We start from the raw sequence: 22,123 nt of genomic DNA on the forward strand, positions 1-22,123 counted from the left end.
TGCCCGAGAGGAAAGCACTGAATCATAACCTTACCAATAGTTGTCTCTGCCCCCGTACCTAGCTACCTGCATCGAGCTTGGTCCTCCGTGCCGCCACAGTGTTGCATTCAAAGAGGACAAACCTACCACCACCACCGGCTGGTACATGGAACCATCAAGCCACCGCGCTCCAACTCCTCCTCCCACCACCACCACCACCACCACCACCAATAGCCTCATCCTGCCGACAAGCGGAGAATCGCCGCTCCTGGACTCACGGTACAGGTTGCAACCATTGCCCGAGCCGACCCATTGGCCTGGCCGACATGTTTATTGGCCGCCTGGGGTCTCGATGACTGCCTGCACCGACGGCTTGCATTGGTGCACTGCATTGGCTGGGGTTGTCCTGGATGGGCCATGTCGGCACCAGACTCGCCGTCTCCTACAGGTTTGCGACAAAAGGCTGCTTTTGGCTTTTTGCTATTATTCTTTATTATTATTCTTTGATCCTCCTATAACCACAATGATCCAACATTATTTATTTTAATTTTAATTTTTTTTTTAGTCTGCCCGGTCTGCCGCGTCTTCCCAGATAGTCACCGTGCATGGGTGCCTTTTGGTTTCCCCTCCTCAGGCAGGTGCTGCAGTGCAGTTTTAGGTAGTATGCACCCGTTGTACTGGCAGATAGTGTAATCCACTGTAGATTGCCCCCGCAACGTTGAAGTTATAGCGCCCTCCAGCGCCCAATTCCCTAATTTAAGGCCCTGTAGCCGCTACAACTCTCCTTCCCCCCTCCTCTTTTGGCCATCTTGGCGGGCTTTTTCCTCTTCTCGGTTTCCCCTCCTCTTTGCTCTCACTCCTCTTTCCCCTCTCAAAATAAAAGCACAAGCAGCCAAAAGCACCTCCTCCCCTCCACTGCACTTTTTTCTCCTCTCACGAGGCCATCACCACCACCACGCTCATTTTTTCCTCAGACATCCCTCCCCTCCTCCCCTCTCTTAAATCACAGAACCTCCCATCACCACATCTTGTTATTGAAGCCCGAGGCCATGACGATTGTACTCATAGGCTGCTCTTTATAGCACTCCCCAACCGCCGTTACCACTATTATTACGAGAGAGGGGAAACGGCCTAGCTATCCAAACCATATTTACCACCAACCCGACAACACCAGCGCAACTTGCTCTCCCTTTCTCACTTGTAACTATGCATAGCTACTCCAAAATTGGCGGTTCCTCCGACTTTGCCGCCCGCTACCCAACACGCATCTTGGTCGGCTATTGGCTCTACTCATCGGAGCCCGAACCAGACCAACACGCTGTCTACGGCATCCTCAGCCGCGATGGCAAGCTGCGCTTCAAGCTCGTTTCAGAGAACCGTGAGGGCAACATCATTCGCGGAAATTATCCACCTCCCTCAGAGACATGGCTTATCCATGAGGAGATTGTCCTGCTCCCCCATCTTGTCAACCTGAACCGCCTTGGTATGAAGGAATACTGCCGCGAGCGGGGTAGGCAGGTCACAGCTGGCGAGGACGCCGCCAGTGTCGAGGCCAACGTGAAGAAGGCCGTCGAGTACGCCGAGCGCATCTCAACCACCGGCGAGGGCCAGCGTCCCCGCAATCTTCGCTGGGAGCGCGAAAAGTGCGCCGACCGCCAGCGCGCCATCCGGAAGATTGGCACCGCCAGCGCCCAGGCCAAAGCTATGCACGAACAGGCCCATGGCATCAAGGCCGCCTCCCCGCCCTCAGACCTCGACCTCTCTCGCCCGGTTCAAAAGCCGCCTTCGCACCATCGCACATCGTCTGCCGCGTCCAAGAAGAGGCGTTCTGCCTCGCCGCTTCCTGACGAGCCCAGCCCCGCCGACAGAGACCCGTACAAGCCGCCATCGCCCAGGCTCCGTGGCCACCGTTTGCCCAATGACCGGCCCACGTCGTCATCCTTTCGGCCAGCCAACATCAAGGTTGACGACGACACGGACCGCCTGCCACCTCTCAAGGCCTTTTGCGCGACCAACGGCCTCGACGAAAAGGAGCGCTTGCCGCCCCTGCACGCTACCCTCGCTGGCGAGGTCATGGACCTGGACGACAAGGAGCGGCTGCCCCCCATCCAAAGCATCGCCCCCAGGCCGACGCGGCAGCCTCTACCCCAGAACCCATATGGTTCGCCTCCTGCGCCGCGTAAGGCTCTCCCGACGTCGGCGGCCCACAGGAAGAGCACTTCGACCGACGATAGGACAATTGTGGCTGCCAGCCCGCCGACGGGCGACGAGGAGGACGAGGAGGACGAGCCGAGATCGACCGTATTTAACGGTGTCACCTACGTGCGCAGGACAACTGGCTCCTTCCGGGGGAAGCTCGTCTCGCCCGGCAAGATTATTACGATTGAGGGACAGGATTATGTTGAGTACTGCGTGTTGGCGAAGCTGTCTTTTGTATAAGACGGTGTTGACTCTGATGTCGAAATGCATGAACGGTCTATACTGCATAAGCGAAACTGCTGTTTCCTGGTTTATTGTTTATTCACATCTCTCCAATTTCTTTTGTCTTGTTGCTCATTTTTACACACACATCTTGCTCGCACATTTTGCTCACATATTTGGCTCATGTAATTGGCTCGGTTCGAGGGAGTGGCCAGGGAGGCTGATACAAGGCGTGGAGTTGTACATAGGTGGCTGGCGCCCAAAATGACGATAATGAGGCACGTTGAATTCTCTGTTGGTTTTCTCGGTTGACGACTCGGTCTGCTAACACGGGCCCCCCATTTCTTTTCCCGAACAAGGCTCCAGCTGAAAGCTTGCTGTAGTAGAGGAAAAATGAAACCAATACAAGCCGCATCGACTCTTCATTCCTTCATAATGCTTAAGAAAATGAGGATTCGCTGGCAACCCATGACGCTTCGGTATTAGGCCAACACATGTGCGTAGTCTGAATCAGGCAATGCGCTGCCGGGCTCGGCCGCCAATGCCGGCGACGAGCCCCGCCGGCTAAAGTCCTGACAAAACAAAACAACAAAAAGGGTTATATGTTTCGTTTCAGCAGAAGAATGACAAGATGAAACAGGGTCTAGAAGGGAAGACAATGAACAAGACGTCATGGTTTATTTGTAAGCTGCTTTTTTTCTGCCCTGCTAATCTCCGAAAAAAGGCAACACAAGGTGGGTCGGCATCGGAGGAGGCTCCGATTATCGAAGTTTACTCCCCGTCGGCATTCGTTGGTGATTGGTTGGTTCTATGTTGATTCTTATTATTACCGTATGTTTTCAGATTTTCTTCTCAAACAGTTAATTTGTACCTCCTATCTGCGGTCTGATGATATCGGCGATTCCGTATCTCCTATGGGGCCAAGGAGACAAAAAGGCGGTGATTTGTAAACCAACCGCGGCCGTGCCGGACAATTGAAATCGCCGAGGTTCGCAGTCTCTTTTCAATCAACACTAATCACCCCATCACCGGTGCATCATTGAATACTTACTTTTCTCTCTTCCTAAAAAAAACTCTCCCCTCAACTATAATCTTCCTTCTGACGCTAGTTTTCCGGCCTCCTCCGATTGTCTAGACTCCTTAGCACACCATAGTGGCGTCACGATTCCGGAACACACCTGTTGATTCAACAACGAAGCACGCTATGCTCTCTTTCACCGTGTACAAGGGCTCGCCCGACGGCAAGCCGGTCAAGGGCACCACGACCAGGCCGAAGGAGCTCACCGGCGACCAGGTCCTGCTCAAGGTCCTGGCGTCAGGCGTCTGCGGAACCGGTAAGATCTTAACCTCGGCTCACCACGCGCGCCAATCAGAGGCTAACCGATGACCAGATCTACACTACGTACGTTGTTGCTCTCTCCCAAAAATGGACGAAGGGGAAAGCGAAAAACTTGTAACTGACACCCCGCGCAGCGTAAAAAGGACATGGTCCTCGGCCACGAGGGCGTCGGCGAGGTGCAGGCCGTCGGCCCGGAGGTGCGCCGCCTACGGCCCGGCCAGCGCGTCGGCTGGGGCTACCAGACAGGCGCGTGCGGGCTGTGCACGCCGTGCCTGTCCGGTGACGAGACGTACTGCTCGCGGCGGGAGATGTACGGCTCCGCCGCGCCGGACCAGGGCAGCTTCGCGACGCACGCCGTCTGGCGCGAGGCCTTCCTGCACGCGCTCCCAGAGGGCCTCTCCCCCGCCGACGCCGCGCCGCTGCAGTGCGGCGGCGCCACGGTCTTCACCGCGCTCCTCGGCGTGCGCCCGACCGACACCGTCGGCGTGCTCGGCGTCGGCGGCCTCGGCCACCTGGCCATCCAGTTCGCGGCCAAGATGGGCTGCCGCGTGGTGGTCCTCTCCGGGTCCAGCCGGAAGCGGGAGGAGGCGCTGCGCCTGGGCGGGCACCGGTTCATCGCCATGAACGACCTCAAGGGGAAGAAGGGCAAGCAGAAGGAGGGGGGGGAGGACGCCTGGGAGATTGACCGGCTGCTGGTGACGACGTCGGCGCTGCCGGACTGGGCGGCGGTGGTGCCGATGCTGGCGGTGCGGGCGCGGATCGTGCCGCTGAGCGTGGGCGCGCGCGACCTGGTGGTGCCGTACGCGCCGGTGCTGCTGCGCGGCGTGGAGGTGCGCAGCGCGCTGGTGGCGACGCGCGCGGTGCACAGGGAGATGCTGGCGTTCGCGGCGCGGCACGGGGTGAGGCCGGTGGTGGAGGCGTTCCCGCTGAGCGAGGGCGGCGCGGCGGAGGCGCTGGATCGGCTGGAGAGGGGCGAGGTGCACTTTCGCGCGGTGCTGCTGCCGGAGGGGGCGGAGGAGCTGGAGAAGCACAAGATTTGAGGAGTGTGGTGGTGGTGATGTGATGGTGGTGGTGGCGTTGTGGTTGGGCTCGGTGGTGATGGTTGGGGTTAGCGCGGCGCAGACGGTTAGAGGTGATTATATGGAGTTGATTAAATGAGACTGTTGGAGAATTTAGACAAACCTGGAATTGTCTCGGGGGAGTGTCCATGTCGTCTAGGATGCATCCTGCTGCTGGTTCCCCTACGCATTGAGTATCTTTTGATAAGTACATAGAACTTATACAGGATCTCTTTATCATTAAAATAACGAAATATTAGGATTGTATTTAACGTGATGTAAGTCCAATGTGGTTCATCTTTAGCACGTTCAACTTGTTGTTTCTGCTTCTTCATCCTTCTGTTGAATCAACAAGACCGGCGTCAGAATGTCCCGTCGGGAGCGGCTTACCCCACATATCCGATCCCGACGGGACTGCTAGCCAGCCCCCGAGCTTTACTAGCACTCCGTACGGCGTCGCAGCGCATCGTGGGGGCACAAGTATGGTCTTCTCCCATTGCTGGAAATATTAACAGATTTGGTGCCGCCGATGCCCCTCCGACCTTGATTTGAGGCCATTGTCGAAGGCTTAGTGTTACGATGACGTCTGCGGGGTATGGTGGGGGATCGATCCGATGTGTGATGGTCCGATTATATATATCATGTAAATGTACATATAAAATGTAGGATGCTAGACTTTTGCATTTACTACTCTATATAATTCTAACAATGATTGCTAGTGCCGTCACACTGACCCTTGCGGCGACCGCTGCCTCCGCCGCCGTCCTCTCCTACAGCGAGACAACCGGTGGCTTCCGCTCCCCCGCGCGCGGCTGGAACTCGTTCGGCCTGCAGGCCAACAACATCAACGGCGACTTTTCCTTTGACCAGGCGCACGTCACCGCGCAGTGCGATCTTCTAGCCTCGCAGCTCGCCGGCGCCAACTACACCCTGTGCAGCCTGGACTCGGGCTGATCCGTCGGCGACCACGGCGACGAGCACGGCAGGACCCTGTACGACGCGAGCAAGTTTGACGTCCCCGCGCTCGCGGAGCACCTACACGCCCACGGCCTACAGCTCGGCCTATACGTCGTTCCGGGTGCGTTACGTACAGAAGTCAACAAGACAATCCTGGGCACGGGTACCCGGATCGGCGACGTCTGCACCGGCGACGAGGGCCTCGCGCGGTGCGTGTTCGACTACACCCGTCCCGAGGTGCAGACCTGCCATGACTCTGTGGTACAGCAGTTTGCCGAGTGGTACGTTCCCCCCTTCAGACCGGTCTTATCCACCCCCCACTGACGAAAATCCCCAGGGGCGCCGACATGATCAAGCTCGACTACGTCACCCCCGGCTCGCCTGACAACGGGCAGCACCTCCCCTCGGACCAGTCCGCCGCCGTTCCCGCCTGGCGCGCCGCCATCCGCCTGGCGCGCGCCCGATGCGCCGGCACGTCTCCTGGAAGCTCGACCGCTCGCCGGCCTGCTTCCGCGTGTGGAACGCGCACGCCGACGGCATGCGCACCGACCAGGACATCAGCAACTCCGGGGAGACCAAGCTGCTCGCCTGGGCCACCGCGAAGCGCGCCGTCGACAACTACCGGCAGTGGATCGTCGCCGTGGGGGGCATCTTCACCAAGGACGAGGCCGCTGCGGGTGCGCCCGGACCTGGACAGCCTGCACGTGGGCAATGACACGGGCGTGTCGGATGGGAAGAGGCGCACGCTGGCGACGCACTGGATCGCGGCGGGCGCGCAGCCCCTGGCGGGGTCGGACTTGACGAGGCTGGACAAGCTGGGGACGGAGCTGCTGACGAGCGGGGGCGGCGATGGCGGCGGCGGAGTTTGCGGCGACGTACCCGATGAGCCCGCGGAATCCAGGGAGCGGAGGGCAGGAGGCGAGGCAGCTGCAGGCGTGGATTGGCGGGCCGGAGCCGGGGGGCGGTAGGGCGCTGGTGGTGCTGGCGAACTACGGCCCGGATGAGGGCCAAGGCGGGTTCGGGAGCGCGATGCGAGGGAGACAGAGGGTCGCGGCGTCGTGGGAGGACCTCGGACTGGATACAGGTGGCGGGTACGCGGTGAGGAACGTCTGGACGGGCGAGGAGGAGCAGGCCGAGGGGGGGTTAGAGGCCGAGCTGGATGAGGGTGAAAGCGTGCTGCTCTGGGTGACTCCGAGGAGGAAAGTGTAGTTTGATGATCTCTGACTATTTCATGCAGTCTGACGACATCTTCATATAATTGAAAGTGACAGAGACTTTGATTGCGTCATCTTCATCTTAGAATGTAAGGTTGTAATCACCAGCATCGCGCGAACCAGCATCGTCGCGGGACGGCCTGAATCCGCTTCAACTTTAATTAAGCTTTAATGTGATTAGGAAATAGCGTCGACGATAATTAACCAAAGCTGCCATGGCTGGGAATTGCCCCCCCCCCCCCCCCCCCAGCCCGCTCGGCGAATTATCCCGCCGGCGTCCCAGCCTCATCCCATCTACCTCTTGCCACCTCACGGTCAACCTCTCCCAATCTCACCATGCCGCAGCCAAACCCTGACGAGCTCGAGGCCGCCTTCCAGCGACTCGTCGCCGCCCATCCGCTCCCGCTTAGCTCCTCCACCCACAGCGGCGAGACCATCTATGACGTCCTCAAGACGCTGCCCGAGGCCAGCGCCTACCACCAGCTGCTGGAGCGGTACCCGCGGCTGGTCGCGCTGCTGGCCGACGTCTCCGACGGCGAGGTAACGCTGTTCCTGCCCGTAAACGCCGCATGGGAGGGCGCCGCCACCGCCGCCGCCGGCCTGTCCGGTGTGGACGCGGAAGCGGACGCGGACGCGGGCGCGGGCGCCGAGGAGGCGCTGCTCGCCATGCACGTCAGCCCGCACTTCCTCGACCAGGCGTACCTGCGCAGCATGACCAACGTGCCCACCATCCACGCCCCAGGCACCATCAACAGGCCGCAGGTGTTCCCGCTGCGTCTCGGCGAGGCCGGGTGGACACTCGCCGGTGGGGGCCGGTTCCTCGCGGGGGAGGGCATCCGCGCGCGCAACGGGCTCATCTACCGCATCGACCGGGTCATCACCCCGCCGGGAGCGCTCCTCGAAGTTTTGCGCTTGCGCGGCACCCACACCACGCTGCTGCACGCTGTCGAGGTCGCCGGGTTTGCGGCGGAGCTCGCCTCGCGCCCCGGCGGCACGCTCTTCGCGCCGTCCGACCGGGCGCTCGCGTCACTCGGCCCAGAGGCGCTGCGCTTCCTCACGGAGTCTGCGGAGGGGAGGAAGTATCTAAATGCGCTGCTGCGGGGGCATTTTTGCCCGGTGCACACGCACTACACGAATCTGGTGTGGCCGCAGAACGACGGCGCGGAGCGGAGAACGTCGGCGGAAGAGGACAGGGTGTACAAGGGGAGCATGCGGAGGGAGCTGCCGTCGGCTCTGTGTGTGGGAGAGCAGGCGGTGAGTCTAGAGGTTTCTATTACGAGATACATGTGTCTCATCGCGGTGGCGGTCAACGGGACGCCGGTCGTCGAGCAGGATATCGGTGGTGAGGACGGGGTGGCGCAGGGGATCGATGAGGTGCTGCTTCCGGGGGGTGTTGTTGGAAAGGGCTCTGAGGATGTGATTTCTAGGATTAAATCGGCATTGCAGCCTTATATATAGACAATGCCTGATAACCATGTTTGTATATACTCGGTAGATAGGCATCTTTTATGTAGATGACGTGTGGCCCAGTCACCCCGTGTACAATCCAAAATAGTAACAATTCAATACTATATACTCAATTGCAAACTTCAACTCCCAGTTGTTCCAAGCGAGTTCAGTCACTTGTCTCCGAGTTCATCGTCTTAAAACTGACCATTCGGCTTCCGGGCAAACCCCCAGGGAAGAGGCAGCAAAGGGCACGGAACACCTTCGCAGCCCCGGCCAACAACTTTGTTTCCCCACCAGTTGATTTCCCACCCCGTGAAGGCCAGTCCGAAGAACTGCACCGCCGCCGAGACGGCCACACCGACCGCGAACGCCGCCGACAGCGCGTAGTTTTACTTCCACCAGAACGCGAGGTACGTCCCGCGCACCCACAGCCAGGATACCGCCGCCACCGGCACCGCCGGCCACCCGTACGTCAAGTTTTACGGCGCTTACGCGAACGCGCCCGAGATGAGCACCACCGGATGCACGCCTCGCAGCGCCCTGCTCCTCGGGAACCGCCGGCCGAGAGCCCAGAAGGCGAGCACCAGCGCCACGCCTACGGGAAAGCCGATGAGTGGCGTCGCGTACGGGCTGGCCGGGCCGAACTGACGCGAGGGCCCGACGGTGCCCCAGAGCACGACGGCGGTGAAGAAGAAGTTTTCGCCGGGGCAGACGAAGCGGAACGGCGCGTGGGGGGTGCAGATGGCGGGGATGCGCAGCTGGTGCTGCAGCAGGCCGACGAAGACGAGCGTCGACACGAGCGTGGACACCATCTGGGCGTAGAAGAGCGTCCACGGCGGGATCTTGACGTAGTGGCCGAGCTTAAGGTCCTGCATTGATCGCCTGCGCGCACGGCAGGTAGCCGTACGGCTTGACGTAGGCCATGCTGAGCGCGTCGCCGTTGGAGACGGCGCCGCTGACGCACTCGGCGAGCACGTTGAGGGTCATCTGGTAGCTGGTCATGGCATACATGATGCCGATGGGGACGACGAAAACGACGCACATGAGGATGCCGAAGACGACGACGGCCGGGCTGGTGCCGGTCGGCCACACGGCCATGGAGGCGACGCCGAGCGCGGCGGAGGCGAGCAGCACGGCGAGGTACCGCCAGTCCGGAACCTCCTTGTACTTGGCCATTGTGCCGCACGTGCACGTCCGAGAGCTGCACCTCCTCGCGAGTCGCGCTGTCGGATTTGAACAAGTTGTGGACGGCGGCGCGCATGCCGCCCCAGATCTCGCCGCGGTGATGCAGCGCGGCGTACGTGATGGACGCGCTGTACACGGCGAAGAACCAAAAGTACGCCGCCAGGCTGGCTGCGGACAGGTACGGCTTCGAGTACGCGTCGTCCTGGGCCGCGTCCAGCCGGCCGCCGTCGTCGAGCACCCTCGTCACGTTGTACCGCTCGCCAAAGCGGTCGAACGGCATGTTCGAGTTGATCGGCAGGTACGCCGTGTTGTACGCGTTGCTGAACCATACGCCGACGATCATAAACATGCTAGCGAGCGCGCCGGCAAAGTAGTTGAAGGTGTTGAAGGACGGCATGTACAACGGGTCGACCCGTGTCGTGAGCGTGTTCCAGTCGAGCGTCGGCAGCGGGTTGAGGCCCAGGCCGGTGTTGGAGCTGGTGATGGCAGTCAGGATGCGGTTGTTGGCCGCGATCCACGACATCCAGGACAAGGTACCGAGCGCGGTGAAGATGGTGTTGGGGAACAAGAACCAGACAAACATGGCGGCGCAGGGCGACGAGGAAGAACCGGATCCGCGACCAGCGCCAGACGGAGCCAAAGGGGCCCGGGACCGGATGTGTGCCATCGTCGTTGGCGGGGTGCAAGGCCGAGTTGAGCGTGATGGTGGCCCGGGAGTTGGGCCAGATGCAGTGCGAGGGCCAGATGATGAAGCGAGGGGTGATGCCCGCGAAGCCGTAGCCGACGAACGCGGTGGGCAGCGCGACGCACAGCTGGTATCCCGGGCTGCGCGCCCACTCCTGACCAAAGTACTGGGGCAGCGCCTGGTTCCAGACGATCTGGTGCCTGTAGGGCGCCGAGTCATACGCGAAGCTCATCACGCTGATCAGCATGTGCTCCATTCTGTTGAACGGGCCCGGGTTGAGGCTGTGGCGGACGCCGAAGAGGGTGAGGCCGCCATGGGGGAGGACGCGGGCCAGGAAGGTGCCGAGCGGGTAGGCGAGCAGCTGCGGGAGGGTCGCGGCGACGTAGATGGCGGGGAAGCACGTTTCGAAGAAGCCGTTGATGAAGGCCATGATGCAGGCGAAGAGCGGGCCGATGGCCTAAGCACGCAGGGTCGAGGCGGCATGTCCAGGCCGTCCTTGTTGTCGACGACAGCGCGGTCCTCGGCGTAGGGCGAGTTGTTGGTGAGCAGGGCGGTCTCGATCTTCATCTCGGCGATGATGTGTTTGTGCATTTCGGGGTTGTCAAGACGTCTTCGTCGTCTGGAGATGTAAGATTGGGAGATGAGCTCATGCTGGGGGAATGGGAGACGGACGGAGAAACACTTCAATCTTGTCCATGACAGCGGCGGGAAAATTGGGATTAAATCTATTAATATTTTGTACTATAGTTATTTAGTTAATTCTATTAAAAGACCATTAGAAGATTTTAAAATAGTCTATTAGGAAGAAATATCTAAGAGAACTATAATCTATAGGCCTCGTTTTCAAAAACGCCGCGATTATAGTATATAGTAGTAAAGTAGCCTGCCATCCTATCTATCCACTATAAACTCTAGATAGTAAAATACAGTATAAGATTTTAAAAGATAGAAATAAGTACTTTTATCCCACTACTCCTTAGTAGTATACTTCGTAGGGAATTCTACTGCACTATAGCTATCTCTTCTATAGCCCACCTAGTATAGGTAAGATAAGTTTCTTCTTCACACTTATAGGTGTTTTTAATATTAATATCTATATTATTAGTCTAAAAGAAGGTCTAGATTGTAAGTAATAGTGAAAAAGACAGATTAAGTGTATAGCAGACAGTAAAAATAGAAGGCTTATTGATGGAAGTTGTAGAAAAGAAATGCGTATCTATAGAAAGAAGGGAAAAACAAATCCTTAGTTTACTTCCTTAAAATAAGTATATAGCCTATTGTTGAGAGTATTTACACAACCGCTTTTGGAATGCGAGCCGCATATCATGATCCTATGCCGCAGATACTGGCCTGTGAGCGGATTATGTGAAATGCCTCCACAAGGCCTCGGAAATGAATCCAAGCCGCGACCATGACAGCAACATGCAGTATCTGATGACTGGCCCCAAACGTGTCAAATGTATACGGAACCCAGCGCTCCGGAATCTGTAAAAGAATTAGCACGGCAGAATGTGGTGTCTAGATTCTGAGCAACATACTCGGGCAGCGTAGATGGCCGCGCCGACGAGGTTGGCCGTAGCCATCCATCCCATCCACACCAGCGACATTCGCGATTTTTGTACCTTCCACCCGTAGAGGAGCAGGCCGTGGACGACGAAAATGACGGAGCTCAGGCCGAAGCCGGCGTAGAAACCTGCGCGCCATTTGCGGAATTCGGGGGTGACGAAGCGGGGTGTGAGCGTGACAATGGTGCAGCAGAGGGCCGTACTGGTACTCTGCAGCCTGTTAGTTGCCAGGTGATGGGAGCAAAGCAAGAATCATGTACCATTGTCCAGTATACAAGCCTGAGGTTATGATTGCACATAAAACCGTAGTAGATGGTGGGAATGCCGGCTCCCCACATGAGAACGAGGATACCTAGATAATCGAGCTTGTTGCAGTAGCGAGAAACATCGTGACTGTGATTCCACAACGTGTGAAAGCTAGATGATGTTAGCGACTCCAAACGCTTCTTTCTCCCATCTCAGTCTCGAGATAGGGTGCACCTACATGGTAGAAAAGACGAAGCAGACGGCGACGCCTACGCAGTATGTCGAAACGACCAGCACATCTGCCCGCTGCCTATTGTCCTGTTGCAAGAAAATGTCGTTGTAAAAGTAAAACGGGAGCATCAGAAACAATAGGGCTCCGATGAGGTGCGAATAGGTGTTGACGGTTTGGTTATTCAGATAGAGCAGAGACGTGAATGATGCCCAAGCAGAACCAGACGTCGGCCTGTTTGAGCATGTGGTTAGTTACTGGCAGACAGCTGATGGGTAGCAATGAAGACAACGACGGCTCCCCTCGGTAGGCAGCTTTGCCAATGCGACCGACGCACCTGTATCCTGACAGGATGTGCTCATTGTCTTGCTGCCACGACGGAATCTCGTGAAAGAAGAGCAGCCTTGGCGTCTTGAACCACGTCGCGCGGCCCGCTTTCTCGTCGCCAGCCGTGGCCAGCAGCGGGGTGTCGACCGATCGCACCTCGATGGTTGACCTCGATGTTGGGGTAGCTTTTCGCAGGGACATTGTGTGTCAGGGCTGTCCAGGATAGACTAATGCCTACGTGGTAGGACGAGCGGCAGATATGAATAGATGGGCAAAGAGCAGTTGGAGCGGAAGGAAAACAGAGGACAACGACAGCAGGCAACCGCCGAGGTGACACCAGCACCAACGGGGACAAAGGGTCCAACTTCACGTGCGGAAAGTTTGCGTCCTTATCCCACCTGCAGCGAGACTAGCAACGATCCCCTGTCCCCCCTCAGCCATTGTCTTTCACCGGCTCCTCCCAATATAGTGCTATGTACCTCAACATCCTTGCTGTAGCTTTGCAGCTATAGCGGGCGCGATAGGGACTACTAAAAGAAGAAATGCCCCACTCCAGCCACAGGCTAGCTGGCCTGTAAGGCTCACAGACAGGGCAAAACCCGCTGTTCCCGGTCTGAGATTTGTGGTATTGGCCAACCACAACGACTGAGTAGCCGCCCAATGGTTAACTTGCAGTACGTACGGTCGCATCTTGGTGTGGGTGCACGACGGTGATTGACCAACATGCGAGCCAGACCTAGTTTTGTCCGAGGTCCCCGCGGAGCTGAACAGGGGCAATGGCGGCGGGTCGGGACGGCCCATCCTGACCAAGCTCCCTTTCATTCGCTCTCGTTATATGGTGCCAAAGAACAAATTGACAAGGCTAAAAATACCTGGCATGGGTATTGTATTTTCGTCAGCATCATGCATGCTTTGTTTGTTGCCATGATGCAGGTCGGACGCCAAACTTGGGGCCGGGGGTGCGGTGACTGTACTAAACACCAGCGATGGATGCGAAGCGCCCGGAGGGTTGTTGCCAACACAAGGTGGCTGATGCAATCTTGTAAGACTTGGGAGCACCGAGACCGCTCACCCGTGCTCCCTCTTCTTTGCCCATTTCTTTATCTTTTGTACGACCTTTGTCAGGTCCGCCCGCCTTGTACTACCCTCCTCCCTGCAGTCGTTGCTAACCCCGTGTCATATTATTTGTGTATATACATATAACTGCCCAATTCAGACATGTCTTTGGAAGTGCAACACCGTACCTTTACCAATTCCACCTTGGTTGGCTTTGTCGGCGAGCCCGACGGACGAGGCACGCTTTCTTTGGTGTTTTCTTGCGTTTTTACCTTGTTCATCTGCGTCTGGTCCGCAGTGCACCTCAATCTCCCCAGCACCGACGAGAGTCCGTCAGAGTATTCCTATCGATACCTCAAATGGAGCATATTGGGCATCTTTGGCCCAGAACTGGTCATCTGGGCCGCTTGGCGCCAGTATTTGTCCGCACGGTGTCTGACGAAAATGATACGTGAGGTACGTATAAGACGCGGGAAGGCGACCACAGCAGAACAAAAACCAAAGAGCTAACCGAGTCTACCACAGAATGATAATCCAGAAGCCCAGAATGATGTCTCAAAGCAATGGACGATGGTGCACAGTTTCTACGCTGGCATGGGCGGCTTTGTCTTTGAGCTCCCCGACCGGACCCTCGAAAAAGCAGCCCCCTTCATCCAAAGCCACAGGCGCCTGCACATAACGCCGCGCGGAGTGCAACTTCTCGCCAAGTGCGGGCTGCTTCCCCGCATCACCACAGGCGACATAATGGACAAGAGCAAGACGGACGGCTCCGGCAAGGTCATTTGTTGTGCGCAGGTGCTGTGGATGGTCATCCAAGCCATCACTCGTGTGGCTGTCGGCTTACCCGTGACGCCGCTGGAGACAAACACCATTGGTCATGTTGTCTGCGCTCTCATCAACTACATCCTCTGGTGGAATAAGCCTCGGTGGATCAAGGAGCCGACTGTGCTTCGCGGCGAGTGGACGCACCCTATGTGCGCCTTCATGTACATGTCGAGCCAAGTGAGCGCCGAGCACAGAGTCGATCGCGACCTCCTGCGCGACTTTGGCGTAAAGGCAGAGATGGCGTCTGTCCTTTACCTTCCCGGTGACGACAAAAAACCTGCAAATGGCCAGGTGAAATCCCAAGAGGCTAGCAATTCCATGTCTCGCAACAGTTCTGTTTCGCAATCGACATGTACTGCAGTGCAGACTCGTTTGGATTCCGGACCGTCATTTGACTCGCAGATGAAGAGAGGCCACATGGTGCCACGAAGCAATTTCAACCATGGCAGCGAACAACACAACGTGATGAAAGAAGCTGCCGCCAAAGTCGCCGAAGAAGTCAGACAGCGACGGTGGTATCTGGCCTGCAAAGCACTCCAAAACCATCAAGCGCTCAGGGAGCGACTTGAGCCCAAGGAGCTCAACGAAGACGACTTGAGATACCGGGACGCTTTGCGCCTGTATCCTGAGATGCCTGATCGAGTCAAGCAGCAGTTCGAGCGCCGCTGCGACGAAGAGTCCTCGGCCGCTGGCGCTTGGCCGTGCGAGGCTATGGTGTGCAGATTAGAGGAACTCGTCGTCGAGCGGCCGCGGAATTGGCCCGGCGACGACCTCGTCCGTGACATGCAGGGACACATGATGGGCATGGTGCTGTGGAACGCAAGCACCATCTATGGCGCCATCCATTTGGCCGGCTGGAACGAAATCTTCCCTACAGCCATCGAGTCGTGGTTCTGGAAGGCGTCAGCGGCGTACATCATATTTAGCGGCGTGCTCTGGTCGCTGCTCAACCTGCTGGGTCACATGTCGGGCAAGATCTGGTGGTACTGGTACGAGATCCTGGCGGGCGGCAAGAGGCGACGCAGCCATGTATTAATCTACGTGCTTTGCGCTATTGGGGGCACATTGTACGTGGTCGCGCGCACGTATCTGGTCGTTGAGGCTTTTGTGTCGGTGCGCGCGTTGCCAGCTGCAGCCTACCAGTCACCGTCGTGGGTGTTGACTGTTCCGCATGTATGATGGCTTCGATCTAAAGTTCTAGACAGGTGCAAAGAGATGAACAAAAGAAGGAAAACACATGTGGAAGATGTTGATAAACAAAGTTGTTTCAATGAAGTATACCAAAGCATAGGAACACCCTCTTGAAGAGCCTCGACTGCAGCCTTTCAGTTACCACAGTTACCGCATTGTTAGTCCTCGACTCTTGCTAGCGCGTGTGTCGAGTTGGTCTTGGGCTTTTGCGATCAGGAGGATCTCGGCATCGGCGAGAGGGTCGTCGGCTCCTTGGTCCTCGGTCGCAAGCGGCGCGGAGCGGTTCCTGCTGGGCAGTTGCTGCTGTTTTCCGATCGTTCGGATATTTTAGAATTATAAAAGGATTATTTAGACTACTTTTTTAAAGTAAATTTCTTTATTAATAACTATATAACTAAACTATTCTTTTAAAGACTTAATACTAGCCTCATTTTATCTATATTATATTAGTATTATATAGGAATTTATTATAGGGGGTGGCCGACGTTAAACTCTACTCTTACGGTCTACGACCTTCGTCTGGTCCGCCCGCCTTGTTCATCTTGTCTTAGAGGCTCCCGTCTCTTGGGTAATTAACAGAGCATGTCCGTAGCATGGCCATTTTATAGCCCAGTTGTATGTAGTCATCAACGTGGCAGCTTGCAACGGGGAAAATAGCGGTACAATATACCGCCTGTCAATTAGCGCTTTACCATGTCAAGGCAGGTCACTTGCATTTTAATAATTTCATCGGACTTTCAACGTGGCTTGGATAAAGCGAGTCATTGCTCGGAGAGTTGGGGCGTTGTAAAAGGAAGCTCCAACTCGAGCTATTTAGGTTCTAATGTCGGCCTTTTTTTCTCCCACGACACTACTGCTTAGTCTTAGAACCAAGATGTTCGTTGATAAAGTCAATGTAACTGCCGACTCTGGTAAACACCCCGGGAGTCTGGTTGCACATTTCCTCGTCGTTGTCCTTATCCTTGGTAGCCATTGACACAACACCGAGTAGCTGTCCCGTTTTCGCGTCGAAAAGAGGACCACCGCTATCCCCTCCGCAGACATTCTTGCCTCCTCCACCGGCACATATGATAGTGTCTCTCTCACCTACATTCTCGTACTGGGCGCAGTCCTCGCGTGCGCGAATAGGAAGAACAACCTTCTGAAGCCAAATGGGCGATTCCACTACATTGGCAGTAGGCTTATCCGGTATGTCACGTCCCCTGTTGTGCAGGTTAGTTAGTGTCTTTCCAAAATATAAAAGGCACATGCTAGTGCTCAGCGATAGCCACTTACCAGCCTGCAGCTGTTGCGGTTGAATTGACTACGGCATCCGAGCCTGCTGGAGGCAACGTGGCATAGTCAATATCGCTGCTCTTGTCAATCGGAGTTGCTAATTTCAAGATTGCAATGTCATTGTGTTGCTGAGGGCCGGGCATTATCATGCCGTATTTGTCATAGCCGGCACGATAATTGGGGTGCTTTATAATAGATGCAGGTTGTGCGTCTACTCCACCCCCAATTCCCCTAAACTATACAATTATTAGCTCTATGCCGCTTTTTTAATCTGATCAGAGTAAAAGGTGACTAGAATACTTACCAGTATTCCAGCTTTTATTGAGATGGGATTGCTGTGGTCAACGCAATGAGCGGCAGTAAGAACCGTAGTGCTGTCTAGCAGACTGCCTCCGCAATAACACTCCCCGTCCTGCTCGCAAAGGGTAACGATGAATTTAATTTCACCAAAGTCAGCATCTTCTCCATTGACAATTCTCTTGTCAACAGTTGCTGACGATGCCAAAATAGCAGAGAACGAGATGGCTAGTGTAATGGCGGCCTTGAGTGACATTATAACGACAATGCTGTTAGATTGTTGATGATCAGGATTGTAGCAAATATTTCGTAAGAGGGTTGAGGGAAGTGTTGACTGTTGACTGTGAATAGGGTTTCAATAAGCAGCTTGCTGTATTTATACTCGCAGGGACAAGCAGTATCAACACTGTAGTTCTGGCCACTTCGTCTGTGCCGCATCCCTGTAATTTGAAAGAGTCATTTAAGTAGTCCGGTAGATTGCACTGAGTAGGTTAACTGTCTCGTTATATAATAATGGTCTGATGTTACGTTTTTTTTTTGGCCTACTAAGCCATTCGTATCCCGACTTTCACTACTGTTGCCCTACTATATCTGGTGAGCTGGGCATTTAAGGCACACGAGTCGAGTCAGTTTTATCACCAAAAAACTCAAGACCAGCGCACAATTTACAATAGTTGCATGTTGACCAATTACAAAGCCTATCAAGAACGGCCATGGGTCCCATATCCTTCCTTAGATTGCACACGGCATGTCGTAACAATCAAATTTATTTATACGCAGCCCATGTCTTCTTATCTAGCATTAAATACACCTGGCCCTGTAGTAAAGCTCTGCTCTCATACAAGTCATGACCGACACCGCGACGAAGCAAATGGTTGTCGAGCCGCGGATGGTAGGTCCGGAAATGCTCGGCGAACGGCGTGGTGGCGAGGTGGTCCTGGTAGCACGTCGCGCAGACGGGCGCGCTGCGTAGGGAGCCTCTGGCGATGTGCCAGCTGATAGAGTCTGACTGGACCGCTTCGCCGGTGCACTCGGGGAGTTGCAGCCGCGTAAAGGATGCTTCAATGAAGCCCTGCCAGTCGTCGTGGCCTGCCTTGGAGGTGGCGATGCGGCCGACCGTCTCGCTGCGCAGCTCGTACGTGTCACCGGCTACGACGGCCTGCGGCCAGAGCACCTTTCTGACCCGCGGCGTGTAGAAGCAGCACCGCGCGGACGACTCCTCCGCGGCGAGAATCGCGGTCCAATCCCCCGCGAGCGCAGTCGGCGCGACGAGGTCCTGGTAGCAGCGCGTGCAGATGAGCGTCGCGGCGACGCTCTCGGGCATGCAGGCAATGTGGTACCATGTCGAGGTGTGGCTGACGATGCGCGCGCCGGGGCAGAATTGGACGTCGGAGAGCGGCGGGCCGGACGCGCGGATGGCGCGCAGCGGGATCGGCCCGGCGGTGTCGGCCGGTGCCGGTGCCGCCGCCGCCGCCGCCGCGGGCTCGAGACCGAGAGTGTCGAGTTTTGCAGCGAGTGCGCTCAAATCCTCGTGCGATGCATCGTCCACGGCTACGTCGGCGTTGCCTGCATCGGTATTTTTGTTGCCTTGACTCGTGGCCGTTGGGTGGTACACTTCCCCGGTCGCACGGTTCTTGACGGCGAGGCCAGCGTCTCCGGTGATGCCGCACATTCCTGCATTGTGTTTGATGCACGCCAAGGTTAATTATTTTCTTTTTACTCGTGGAAACCTGTTGCTTCTTTTCTTTTACATGGGTTCAAGCACATGATGAAAAATCAAGTTTACAGCACAAACTTTCCGAGGAGGCCCCCGGGCGCTGCCCGCACAGGTGATGTTGATAAATGGGCGAATAAGGCATATTTTACACAAGCACCAAATTTCTCGCGTTAGCTACCAATACGCATTTTGAGAGATTCAGCCTGTGCCGATGTGCCGAAATAGTTCAGCTAGGCGGGACGGGCCGAGGCATTAACTAACTTAGTCCGCTGGCAGCCTCGCGAGGCGTGCTCGAAATCGGTGTTTCTAGTTGTGTAGGCACAGCACAGTAGTGAATACTCGGAAATGATGATGCAACTCTTTGAAAAGGTTGAGCGTGACAAGGGGGAGCAACAACGAGTCTTGCACTAGGAATGATTAGGTCCGGAGGTGGCGTGACCTTCCGACAGTCAAAGAATGCAGATTGAACAAGGTCCATTTGTCGGAACTGCTGATGGGCAATAATAGGAACTATTACTTAAATCTTAATAGTAGTACCTCTTAGTGGGTAAGAAGACCTTCTAGAGCCTTAACACAGCCAAAGGAAACGAGATAATAATGCATCTAAAACAGATAAGATCACTTTAGTAGTATAATAGATAGCTAGGGTTACAGCTCATGTGTACCTTAACTATAGCTTATCTAACCTCTAAGTAGGGCTTAACCCTAAAGGTCATAAGTAGACTCTCTCTATATTACATATATAAGATATATATATAAGATATATATATATAAGGCCTACTTTTTAATATACTATAGTTAAATAAATAGTAACAAAGTAATAACTTTGAATGTTTCAAAATATAAAGATGGGAATGCCACGAACCCTGTGGCACGAGGGGTACTAGGTCAACCTATAGCTGTACCGACGACGCTTGCACGTTACAGATAGCAATGTAATTACGCGGCTAGCCACACAGAAGGTGTCATGGAGATTGGGCACCTGGGCAAGGTGAATGGCTGATTGTATGCCGGCAAACCTCATTCATATCAACCCTCCTAACTTACAAAAGCTCTCTAATTAGGCTTGGAAGTGTGCTTGTGGTCCTTGCCACACTTACCATGAAAGATGAAAGTAGGCTGATTTCGGTCAAAGGCGAAGGCAACAGGATGAACTTGTTCTGGCCATAAGCGTTGCTCCCATTGCTGGGTACCACAACGCTGGCGTTTCTAACATTCAGCTCCAACCAGTCGCACTTGGCAAGAGTTTTGTTCTGGCATCTACTGGCGGCCAGAGCAGAAAGAATTCGGCCACAAATCCGGGCGAGGGACTAGATGCCGCAATCCAATTGATAAGTGCATTGTTAGATAGAATGGAAACTAACCAACATGTACCCAGTTCGTGGACGTTTACCAAACGAGGGGTCGGACTTACCCAGCAGGCATAGAGGCAAACTCCATGGGGAGCAACTTGTCATCGGACGTCATCCACGTAGTTGGAACGATCTTGTTTCCAAAACTAGTGATATCATTCATTTCCGTAGTATTCATCAAGTGCGCAGTGCGTTCAACCTTGACACTTCCAAGTCGGTTCGTGCAAGACGATACCCTAGCTCAGAAGCAAGGTGAGCAACTTCACCGCCTTGGACTTGCAAAACGCCCATCCTGGCCAAATCGTGTAGATCCCTGTAAACAATGGGCTTAATAACAGTGAAGTGACTTGCCAGGTCAGGCTGCGGAACCGGAACGTCGAGCCGCAGCCGCCCAACTCTCCGGCCGGGAACTTCATCACTCATGACATTGTACAGGGTAATTCATTTCATCATTGGATGACTTTGGAAGTCTCATCAACCACGCAGAGCTTGTGAAACGACCGCCTCCGATACATCTGCATAGTCCTCATACAACGTCCCAACCAGGTCCAGCTCCGCGTTAAGCGCCTCCTGCATCCTTCTACACCAGAACCGCCCGGCCTCGCAGCCCATGTGATCATGACCTATCGCCGCCGCCAGCTTCGAGTACACCTCCACCACGCTCTCCCGCACGTCTGCGGCTTCGGGCAGCGGCCACAGCGCCGCCGCCTGCAGCAGCGATCGTAACCGCGCGCACGTCGCCAGCCGGCAGCGCCCCGGGTCGGTTCCGCCCCGCACGGCGCCGAGGCGGGACCATCGCGGGCTGACCTCCAGGACGAGCAGCCTCTCGAGCACGTCGCTGGTCGTCGCGAGGAGGGCCTGCAAGGATCGCGAGCGGATCTGGGACAGGCGGTCTAAGAGCTTGTTAGACAGGGATGAATGGAATGGGAATCTGGGGGGGGGGGAGGTTCGTCGCACCCATGACTGCGGTTGTTTTTGAGCTTCTTCTCCCAAGGCGAGTGCTTTGAACGGCAACTTCGTTGGTGTCCAGCTCGACTACCACACGATGTGCCATTTTCCGCAGCTCATCTCGCAGACCAAGATCCCAGTACACCCAAAACATGGCGAAGATGTCGCTCCTGCGCACGGTGCCCTGCGCTGCGGGCATCCACGAGTCGATCCAGGGCGCGAGCATCGCCGTGCACTTGTAAGCGGACATCAGGGTCGTGAGGTTGTGCATCTGAGTGACGGTGAGCGTGCGAGGAACGGCCAGGAACCGCGAGTGCGCAATGTTGAGAAACACGGCCAGGGACTCGTCGTCGCTGCCGCAAATTTGCAGGACCGCGTCTTTGTCGTTCGCAGCGCGGTGATGGCGCATCTCGGCGCGTAAGACTGGTGAGGCGCGCGCCAGAGCGCGGGAACACACGGTGTACGTGGTCGCGCCGGGCACTTGGCCTTTCAGCCGGACTTTTACGTCTCCGTGTTTGTCGAGGATTGTCGCTTGCTCATTCATGATATCGAAGTTGAAGTTTGTTGGCCGCCGCAGACGACCGCCGACGGCGGCCTCTTAACTAGACGGAGCGGGCGAGCGCGTCCAAGCACTGCTGCCCACGATAGAGGTCCATCCTGGGCATTCGTTAGAAGCTGCGCACGAAGCTTGCGCAGCTTGGATGAACCATGAACCCGTGCAGCTTGGATCATCGACAAGGTTTTGCGCGATACGAGGGGGTCAACTTGTCGGTAAACTCCTACCCCGGCGCCCCCCCCCCCCCCCCCC

The 22,123-nt window shown here is 56.0% G+C and overlaps 11 protein-coding genes across 11 annotated transcripts; 6 read left to right on the forward strand and 5 right to left on the reverse strand.

The window, feature by feature from the left end:
* Nucleotides 1-1,185: 1,185 nt before the first annotated feature.
* ISF_07749 (hypothetical protein) lies at nucleotides 1,186-2,418 on the forward strand (the record flags this gene model as incomplete). Its single annotated transcript, XM_018851352.1, has 1 exon — nucleotides 1,186-2,418. One exon carries the CDS (start codon nucleotides 1,186-1,188, stop codon nucleotides 2,416-2,418), a length of 1,233 nt encoding a protein of 410 aa, XP_018701368.1.
* Nucleotides 2,419-3,604: 1,186 nt separating this feature from the next.
* Nucleotides 3,605-4,779, forward strand: ISF_07750 (NADP-dependent alcohol dehydrogenase; the record flags this gene model as incomplete). The annotated part of the gene is made up of 3 exons (XM_018851353.1): nucleotides 3,605-3,734; nucleotides 3,792-3,802; nucleotides 3,874-4,779. 3 exons carry the CDS (start codon nucleotides 3,605-3,607, stop codon nucleotides 4,777-4,779), a joined length of 1,047 nt encoding a protein of 348 aa, XP_018701369.1.
* A 726-nt stretch (nucleotides 4,780-5,505) lies between these two features.
* On the forward strand, nucleotides 5,506-6,469 carry ISF_07751 (glycoside hydrolase family 27; the record flags this gene model as incomplete). The annotated part of the gene is made up of 4 exons (XM_018851354.1): nucleotides 5,506-5,729; nucleotides 5,784-6,035; nucleotides 6,092-6,176; nucleotides 6,242-6,469. The coding sequence occupies 4 exons, from the start codon at nucleotides 5,506-5,508 to the stop codon at nucleotides 6,467-6,469; spliced, it is 789 nt and encodes a 262-aa protein (XP_018701370.1).
* Nucleotides 6,470-6,603: 134 nt separating this feature from the next.
* Nucleotides 6,604-7,012, forward strand: ISF_07752 (alpha-galactosidase; the record flags this gene model as incomplete). Its single annotated transcript, XM_018851355.1, has 2 exons — nucleotides 6,604-6,939; nucleotides 6,992-7,012. The coding sequence occupies 2 exons, from the start codon at nucleotides 6,604-6,606 to the stop codon at nucleotides 7,010-7,012; spliced, it is 357 nt and encodes a 118-aa protein (XP_018701371.1).
* A 292-nt stretch (nucleotides 7,013-7,304) lies between these two features.
* On the forward strand, nucleotides 7,305-8,804 carry ISF_07753 (FAS1 domain protein; the record flags this gene model as incomplete). The annotated part of the gene is made up of 2 exons (XM_018851356.1): nucleotides 7,305-8,384; nucleotides 8,715-8,804. 2 exons carry the CDS (start codon nucleotides 7,305-7,307, stop codon nucleotides 8,802-8,804), a joined length of 1,170 nt encoding a protein of 389 aa, XP_018701372.1.
* A 101-nt stretch (nucleotides 8,805-8,905) lies between these two features.
* On the reverse strand, nucleotides 8,906-10,878 carry ISF_07754 (Oligopeptide transporter OPT superfamily; the record flags this gene model as incomplete). Its single annotated transcript, XM_018851357.1, has 5 exons — nucleotides 8,906-9,299; nucleotides 9,325-9,578; nucleotides 9,604-10,078; nucleotides 10,140-10,744; nucleotides 10,795-10,878. 5 exons carry the CDS (start codon nucleotides 10,876-10,878, stop codon nucleotides 8,906-8,908), a joined length of 1,812 nt encoding a protein of 603 aa, XP_018701373.1.
* A 732-nt stretch (nucleotides 10,879-11,610) lies between these two features.
* ISF_07755 (Hly-III-related protein) lies at nucleotides 11,611-12,855 on the reverse strand (the record flags this gene model as incomplete). Its single annotated transcript, XM_018851358.1, has 5 exons — nucleotides 11,611-11,772; nucleotides 11,826-12,062; nucleotides 12,113-12,269; nucleotides 12,337-12,561; nucleotides 12,665-12,855. 5 exons carry the CDS (start codon nucleotides 12,853-12,855, stop codon nucleotides 11,611-11,613), a joined length of 972 nt encoding a protein of 323 aa, XP_018701374.1.
* Nucleotides 12,856-14,154: 1,299 nt separating this feature from the next.
* Nucleotides 14,155-15,714, forward strand: ISF_07756 (hypothetical protein; the record flags this gene model as incomplete). Its single annotated transcript, XM_018851359.1, has 2 exons — nucleotides 14,155-14,166; nucleotides 14,236-15,714. The coding sequence occupies 2 exons, from the start codon at nucleotides 14,155-14,157 to the stop codon at nucleotides 15,712-15,714; spliced, it is 1,491 nt and encodes a 496-aa protein (XP_018701375.1).
* An 862-nt stretch (nucleotides 15,715-16,576) lies between these two features.
* Nucleotides 16,577-17,554, reverse strand: ISF_07757 (chymotrypsin B1; the record flags this gene model as incomplete). Its single annotated transcript, XM_018851360.1, has 3 exons — nucleotides 16,577-16,928; nucleotides 17,002-17,237; nucleotides 17,306-17,554. 3 exons carry the CDS (start codon nucleotides 17,552-17,554, stop codon nucleotides 16,577-16,579), a joined length of 837 nt encoding a protein of 278 aa, XP_018701376.1.
* A 510-nt stretch (nucleotides 17,555-18,064) lies between these two features.
* On the reverse strand, nucleotides 18,065-18,970 carry ISF_07758 (hypothetical protein; the record flags this gene model as incomplete). The annotated part of the gene is made up of 2 exons (XM_018851361.1): nucleotides 18,065-18,476; nucleotides 18,513-18,970. The coding sequence occupies 2 exons, from the start codon at nucleotides 18,968-18,970 to the stop codon at nucleotides 18,065-18,067; spliced, it is 870 nt and encodes a 289-aa protein (XP_018701377.1).
* A 1,871-nt stretch (nucleotides 18,971-20,841) lies between these two features.
* ISF_07759 (hypothetical protein) lies at nucleotides 20,842-21,859 on the reverse strand (the record flags this gene model as incomplete). The annotated part of the gene is made up of 2 exons (XM_018851362.1): nucleotides 20,842-21,260; nucleotides 21,325-21,859. The coding sequence occupies 2 exons, from the start codon at nucleotides 21,857-21,859 to the stop codon at nucleotides 20,842-20,844; spliced, it is 954 nt and encodes a 317-aa protein (XP_018701378.1).
* Between the last annotated feature and the right edge of the window lie 264 nt (nucleotides 21,860-22,123).

Source organism: Cordyceps fumosorosea (genome assembly GCF_001636725.1).
Source record: "Cordyceps fumosorosea ARSEF 2679 chromosome Unknown scaffold_24, whole genome shotgun sequence".
Lineage (NCBI taxonomy): Eukaryota > Fungi > Ascomycota > Sordariomycetes > Hypocreales > Cordycipitaceae > Cordyceps > Cordyceps fumosorosea.